The sequence below is a fragment of the Dermatophagoides pteronyssinus genome, unplaced genomic scaffold (genome assembly GCF_027571235.1).
Source record: "Dermatophagoides pteronyssinus isolate colony J.1.1.1.1 unplaced genomic scaffold, Derpt_VIB-CSIC_2022.12 sq0001, whole genome shotgun sequence".
Taxonomy (NCBI): domain Eukaryota; kingdom Metazoa; phylum Arthropoda; class Arachnida; order Sarcoptiformes; family Pyroglyphidae; genus Dermatophagoides; species Dermatophagoides pteronyssinus.
In genome coordinates this window covers 4,448,937-4,456,647 of record NW_027461525.1, presented here as the reverse complement: position 1 = coordinate 4,456,647, position 7,711 = coordinate 4,448,937, and the positions used below count along the sequence as shown (strand labels likewise).

At 27.0% G+C, this 7,711-nt stretch overlaps 2 protein-coding genes across 2 annotated transcripts; one reads left to right on the top strand and one right to left on the bottom strand.

The window, feature by feature from the left end:
- Nucleotides 1-2,544: 2,544 nt before the first annotated feature.
- On the bottom strand, nt 2,545-3,713 carry LOC113789188 (sperm-associated antigen 7 homolog). The gene is made up of 6 exons (XM_027338690.2): nt 3,572-3,713; nt 3,439-3,506; nt 3,295-3,383; nt 3,058-3,232; nt 2,839-2,998; nt 2,545-2,766 (listed from the first exon to the last, which is right to left on the bottom strand). The coding sequence occupies exons 1-6, from the start codon at nt 3,648-3,650 to the stop codon at nt 2,684-2,686; spliced, it is 654 nt and encodes a 217-aa protein (XP_027194491.2). The 5' UTR covers nt 3,651-3,713; the 3' UTR covers nt 2,545-2,683.
- Nucleotides 3,714-3,773: 60 nt separating this feature from the next.
- On the top strand, nt 3,774-4,585 carry ND-SGDH (NADH dehydrogenase (ubiquinone) SGDH subunit). Its single transcript, XM_027338691.2, has 3 exons — nt 3,774-3,915; nt 3,978-4,189; nt 4,255-4,585. The coding sequence occupies exons 1-3, from the start codon at nt 3,852-3,854 to the stop codon at nt 4,525-4,527; spliced, it is 549 nt and encodes a 182-aa protein (XP_027194492.1). The 5' UTR covers nt 3,774-3,851; the 3' UTR covers nt 4,528-4,585.
- Nucleotides 4,586-7,711: the final 3,126 nt, after the last annotated feature.

Sequence of the window (7,711 nt, the reverse complement as noted above, 5' to 3'; positions counted from 1 at the left end):
ACAATTTTTCTACACAGTCGATTAATTGTGAGTTATTTTTTTATATTTAAAAATTAATAAATTTGAATATTTTTAATGGAAAATCTTTTGACTAAATTTCCAATTAATTCAGTTTTTTTATTCGCTGAAATTTTCATCTAATAGTTTTTTTCAACCACAATCAAAATGTCCATCGATCACTGTGTTATTTGATCGTTTAATAATGTCAAATGAATTTTTGTTTTCTTTTTTTTATTCTCATTTGGTTCGATTAGTTTACTGTTGTTCATTTACTTGGCCATCATCATCATCATCATTGGTTGCATCAGTATAATTAGCTGTTATTCGACCAAAAAAAAATGAATACATTTTTTTCATTCATTCATTCACAGTATTTATGGTCATTGGATGTGCCATTCCAAAAACAAAATTGGGCGGGATTAAACCACAACCTAAAAAGAGGAGGAGCTTGTCTTTGAATTTTTATTTGCTGCTAGCCATTTGCCTGTATTATTATAGTGTCAGAAGATTTCAAACAAAAAATTTTTTTTTTTTTTTTGCTTTTGAAAAAAAGGATACATGTGCACAAAGATATCGTGGTTATCATTATCAACATTGATTGTACGAAATTTTCATCATATAAAAATGTCATCATTTTTTTGTTGTTTTCTTGCTTGACGACTAAATATCGATAAAAAAACGAATTTACAAAGTGAACAAAATGCATTATATAACCAAACAAAAAAAAACAATTCAATTTCTGTTTAAGAAAACAAAATTGAATTCGCTTTTTTTCACTCCCGGGTACACACACACACACTGATATATTCTTGACTTTTTATGGATGCTACCATTCCCCTTTCCTTCAATGACGTTGATGCTCAATTTGGCCGATGAATGCAATAATTTCCATTTTCCTTTTTCTGCCAAAACTTGCATCTTAAATTAAATGATTATTATATTTATATAATGATGATTATTAGCGAAAAAACACGTTCTTCGTTTGTTAATAATTTAATTTTTTTTTCTTCTCACATACTTTTTCTTTTCTTTTTGATTCAAATTTATACCGCTATTAGCATCACATGACTTTGTGTGAATTATAAAAATAATGGAAAAAAAAAGGCAAAATGATGGCCGAAAAAAAAATCTATCCATAATTTCAAAATTAATAATTACATCTAGAGTGTAATAGAGAAAAGTAGAGTGTGTGTGAGAGAGAGACGAATTTTTCCCCATTCTAATTATCGCCAATTTTCATTTTTTTTTGTATTGTTCGGGCCCAATATAAGCCGAGTCATTCGAATGATGGAAAGAGAAAATCGATCGACAATAGCATTTTTACTGTCTATTCTATTCTGATTAAGCTTTATATAAAATGACAAATAACTGTTAAAAGAAAAAAAAATGATTGAATTGAAATTTTTTTCAAATGATTGCTGTAACCGTTATCATCAATTCGCCTAATCGGATCTTCACAAACTGTCAACAGTATAATAGGGGGAGGTGGGGGGATTTTAGCCAATATCCACAACGACAACAACAACAACAGACAAGATGGTGACAAAACAATCAATTGCTATAGCTACGTTGTTGTTATTCTACGGTGTTTTGTTGTTGTTGTTGTTGTTGTTGTTGTCGTGCATGTCCTTAAATGACAATAGCACAAATTGAATCTGACAATTTAACGAATGACGATGATGATTATAATCATCGTTATTCTAGGGAATTTTTTTTTGAAAAAAAAGGCACACACATATTTATATAGTTTGTTGTTGTTTTTTTTTTTTTTTGGTCTCCGTCATTTTGATAAAAATCATTCCCAATTTAAAACCATGGTGAAAACAAAATGAAAAAGAAGAAGACACACTTATACACGGTGAAAAAAAAAGATAATCGCAGTAGAGCAATAATCAAATATAAGAGGTGATTGAGGTTTCCGTTTCTTTTTCTCGAGACGGGCGAATCGATTTTTTTAAATTGTGTTTTTGTTCCTCGTTATAAGATAATGTTTTTTTTTGTTCTCTGGTTTCATGAACAATTTACGATTGTTTTTAATGGTTTTGATGGATATGGTTTGAAGGCGTTAATATCCGAAACAAAAACAAAAAAAAAAAAGACAGAAGAAAATTAATTTATCAATCGTTTGTGCCTTACACACCAAATAAAATGAATGGAATATAATAATGGATAATATTCACTCAACTCAATTAAACGATTGCTTTGCTTATGATGTAAAATTGGAATGGAATGTAACGTATGTAGGCGCAAGCGCTTGATTGTTAATAAGTAATTAATTATTTATAAATAGATATTTTTTTTTTTTTGGTGTTAAGAAATCTTCGTATAACAACAATTACGCATAGAAATTACATGTTGTAACTTAATGATAATTATAAAAAAACCCCAAAGTAATTAATTTGTATACTAATTAACAGAAAGAATTGTGCAAGGTTGTCACTGTTGAAGAAATGTTGGTGGATTCAAAACGTTTTTTTCAGTAATTTATTATTTTACTTTTTAACTTCATTAATATTAATAATTGATATAAATTTGTTCCGGACATATTTTTTTAAATTAATTAATTTTTTTTTATAAATCCAAATTGATTTTGATAATATTATACAACATGATCGCCATCTCATTTCGAAATTTGACATTAAAATTGAATCAAGTTTATAATGATGATAATGATGAATTGATATTACAAATTTTTTAATTTTTTATTTTTATTATCATTTAGGATTTGTTCAATAGATCGTTGATCACGTTTGTTTGAGCTGGGAACTATATTTTTTTAAAAATTATTATAAAACAATTAGTATTAAGATTTACAAATTACAAAATTTTTCAATTTACCCATTCCAAATTGTTGATTTGGTGTCGTAATTTTGGCTGCAGCTTCACCAACATCTAAACCAATTATATTTGCATATTTAAGCGTATAGCTTGTATTTGGTTTTGGATTTTTTCCTTTCTTTACTTCATTTTTGTTATCATTTTTATTTTGCTCTAATTTCTACGCGAATGAGAACAATATTTTTGAAAAAAATTATTAGGAAATTTTCTATGAATTACCATCTTTTCATGTAACTCTTTGAGTTTTCTATCATATATATCTTCACCATTACGAAGACAATCCAATTCTTCTTCGGTAGGCTTGAATTCTTTTTTATAGACAACACAATGTCGATCAACATCTTCGACACCGAATGAGTAGACTATCAGATCATGTTTATCAGCGATATTGTGACTTTTCAAAAAATTATATCATATTAAATATGAATCACTGGAATCAAATAAGAGATTACTCACATTACGGTCCGATGTATTTTTGCCATAGGCTCAAATTCTATCTTTTCCATGTTACAATCATTGACAAATTTGATTAATCGTTGTTCGATCTATTCAAACAAAATTGATTAAAATTAGTTTTGAGAATCATCTTATGATACAAACATTAGCGCTGATTTTCTTCAATTTTTCCTTTTCCATTTCATTTAATTTCTTCAAAGTTTCTTGTTGTTCTATAGAAAAAAAAAGAATTGAGTTTTTGAGATAATTTTGTTATTATTTCGATTTCATCACAGACTTTTGATTAGAATCTCTTGTTTTGAACTAGTTTGTGGCGGCTTTTCCATTGAATCAAGAATCGATCCGAGAAGATCCATTTTCTTTTTACTGTTTTCTCGTTAGATCTTTAAATAATTCACAAAATTATTAAAATCAAAAAAAAAACAAAGAATTTGTCAAAAAAAACCAAAATAGAAACGTTGAACCAATCAAGTCGAAATAGTGAGTCCTAAATGTGACTTTTGATTCTCGAATCCAAATCGAAGCTTATTCGAACTTTGTTTTTTTGGTGAATAAAGATGGCCTTATTAAGTACTCTTAAAGTTTTGGCTCGAAATGGTGTGATTCGAGATTGTCAAAAAAGTAAACATAATTATTTGACTATAAACATTAAGTGAAGAATAATATTTTCTTTTATGCGATAGTATCGGTTAGATTCAGTGGTCATGGACATAAAATGCACATCCAGCCATCACAATTTGTTTGGAAAACATTCAAAGATTATCTTCATTTCTATTTTATGCTTGGTGCCATTCCATTGGCTTTAATCACTGCTTATGCTAACATTTTTATTGGAGACGCTGAATTGACCGATATTCCTGAAGGATATACACCTCATCATTGGGAATATTATAAGGTTTTTAATAGCCAAAGTTAAGTTATTATAATCACTAATATTTTTTGAAATTTATAATTATATAGCATCCAATTACAAGATTTTTGGCCAAGAATGTTTTGCAGGATCGTGCACTAGCTTACGAATCAAGTGTTTCGAAAATGGCCGAAGATTCTGAAAGAATGTTATTGCATAGACTCAAAAAACAAATCAAAGTAATGATGGCTGAAAAAGCTGACAACAAAGCCTATTTCTATTCAGAAGTTGATCCATCACAGAATCGTTGGTTATTGGACAAATTCCGTACGTTTTCATTCAAAAATGAAGGCATATCCGATTTAGGAGATCTTGATGATTAAATTGTGTTTAGATTATTATTATTATTAAAGAAAAAAAAATATGATTTTTTTTAATGAATTCGAATGTAAATAAAGTAGATTATCTGCTATCCACCAGATGGCAGTTAATAAATAAGAAATAAGCAAAAGAATACAAAAAAAAATTATTTCATTTCCAAAAATTAAATCATTTTGGAATGAGTGTGGATTTTTGCAAAACAACGAATGATTAATCCATTTTTTTAAATAAATATAATGAATATTGAAGATGATGATGATATGATTAATATATGGTTATCATCATCATCCTCACAGTCCTGATAATTAATTATAGCCAATGAATATTCAAACAAGTCAAAAATGGAAAATGGTTGAGATTCAAATTCAATTTGCAATGTAACAACAACAACAACAAAAATACATTCCTTAACAAGAAGAAATTATTATTGAATAAGAATTTTTTCTGTTCACATTGAATAATGTAGACGAAAAAAACGAAAAATTGATGACCACAACCATGTTTGTGATTATCAATTTTTTACGAAATTAATTTTTTGATCACCCAAAGATTTTTGATGAGAATGTTGTTGTTGTTGTTTTTAATTTGTATTCGTATTCATTGTATAATATGAAATACCTGAAATGATGATAGCACGTATTCATTATTTATTTATTTATGTAAAATCTGAACAAACAATCAAACAAAAAAATGATTCTGATGGCTAATTGCAAATTCTCATCATGATTGCTTTACATTTTGTTTTCTGTTTTTTTTGTTCACTTATCATGAATATATGATAAAGCTGAAGATAGATTACTAATTAAACTTTGTTTGTGTGTAATACATTATAAATATTTAATTACAAAAAAAAATCCCAAAACCAAATTAAAAAAACAAGCAACAGCAAATGAATATGATGAAAATTAATTAATTATCATCACAAAAAGTATTTATTTATTTGACCAAGATGAAAAGACAGAAAGATCATCATCATCATTGTTAGTAGTTAGGTAGCTATGATTATCAAAATAAAAAAAGGCAATGATCTGACCACACAGAACAAATTCAAAATAATGATGATGATGATGATCATCATCATCATCATCGATTCAGTATATTTTTTCGAGTCTATGAATAAGTTTAATGAAGTATATTTTCTTCGCATAATCAATCCATTATCAACACACACACACACACACCTGTATTCGAGCAAAAACATTTACAATTTGATTGGAATATTCGTTACACCAAATACACGTTGAGAAACAAATAAGCAAATATTATTTATTCATCAAAAAATATCAAGATGAAAGTGAATAGAAATTATCATTAAACGAAATAATAAAAATAAAAAAATGAATTTAATGACAATCAAATTAAATTGTAATGAAATGTTTACATCGATCCTAATATATCCCAATATCATAATTGATCATTGATTTGATAGTCGAAATTATCGATCATTTTCTTTAAAAAACAAGGTTTATCAGTACTAATTCATCATTATTATCATGAAGACTAAACATATATGTGGGCATATGAATGTAAAATTTGTTTTTCATTATTATCATCATCATCAACATAATCATCGTTGTTAGAAAATGCCCCTTAAAAAAAACTTACAAATATACAGGTAATTGTTGATTCAAAGTTTTTTTTTGTTTTGTTTTGTTAAATTATTTGATCTTAGTTGAAATATATTCTCTTTTTAAATTCCCTTAGTTAATTCAGTCATTTGTCGATCGACATACACACATACAGAACACTATTAATAACAATTATCAGTAACATTATACCTATGATGATGATGATGGCTCACCAAAACATATGCATAGACAACGAAAATGTTTTTAAAACGAAGCGAAAGAAAAAAAGAAGACCGAAGTGATCCAAAGCTACTTGTCAAAAAAAAGAAAGAGAAACAAATGATTAAGTCAAATACTTAAATACATGTTTCACTGTGGACGACTATCCATCAATCTGTGTGTGTGTGTGTTTGAATGAATTTTTAAAAGACCATAATGATGATTATGATGATGATGATGATGATAATGGAAATTTAACTTCATCATCATCATCATCATCATTGAAGTCTTTATTTTAGTTATTTATTCTGTGTGTACAAGAAAAAAATTCAAAAAAAAAAAAATTATCTCCACTAAATGAAGACATTATTTTAGTGGCAATTATTCAAGTTGTCGATAGCAATTAACTTGCTGTTTTTCTTCTCTCTGTATATAGCAATCATTTTTAAATATTATGATGAATATTGTCGCCTTTTATTCATTTTGATTTCACAACGCACAATGCACACATGAATTTAACATTCTTTCGAGAGGAAAAAGTATCTATACACAACATACATTCATTGCTGATTTGATTATATATTCAATTTATTCGTAACAATCATTTAGCCAAGTTAAGTTTTTTTTGCTGAAAACAAAAATGTTTATGTGAGAATCCACCACCACCACTCAAATAATCTTAAGCTAACCCAAGAATAATCATTAAGTAATCAAAAAAAAAAAAAAAATTTCTTAATACTAGAGTAGTGTGCACATACAAGGAGAGAGAATAAATCTTACAAATTATTATTATTATGATGATGATAATAATCATTTTTTTTGAACAATAAGTAAGTAGGATGATACAAAGTTGTCTGTGTGTTTGCTACTGTAGTACGTATGATCACATCATAAAATATTAAGCTTTTGTTGTTGGATTATCTAATATGGATGATATGGATGGACAAAAAAGATATACATACAAAATAAATTAACATATAAATCATATATCATCATCATCATCATCATTCCTATACATATTGAATGAATTAATGTCGTTTTGTTTGTTTGTTTGGATCTTATGATTGATTTATGATTATTTTGGATGACTTTTTTGTTTGTTTGTTTGATTATCTTATGGAAAAGTTGAAAGAATCAGTTTATCAAGAATATTGTTTTGTTTTGTTAACAACGAGCAAAAAAAAAGTTTACACATAATAATCATTGTCATTTCATTTGAAACAACAAAAATGTTCATTTATCATTTCATTAGTATATCATTTTCCATCTTAAATGATTATATTACGCCTACTTAATGTACAAAAACAAAAAAAAAATCAGAAAAACAGAAAAACAGAGACAGAGATAATCTGCTGTTATAATTGGTCTAATTATTGTTGTTCATTTAATTTTGTAATTT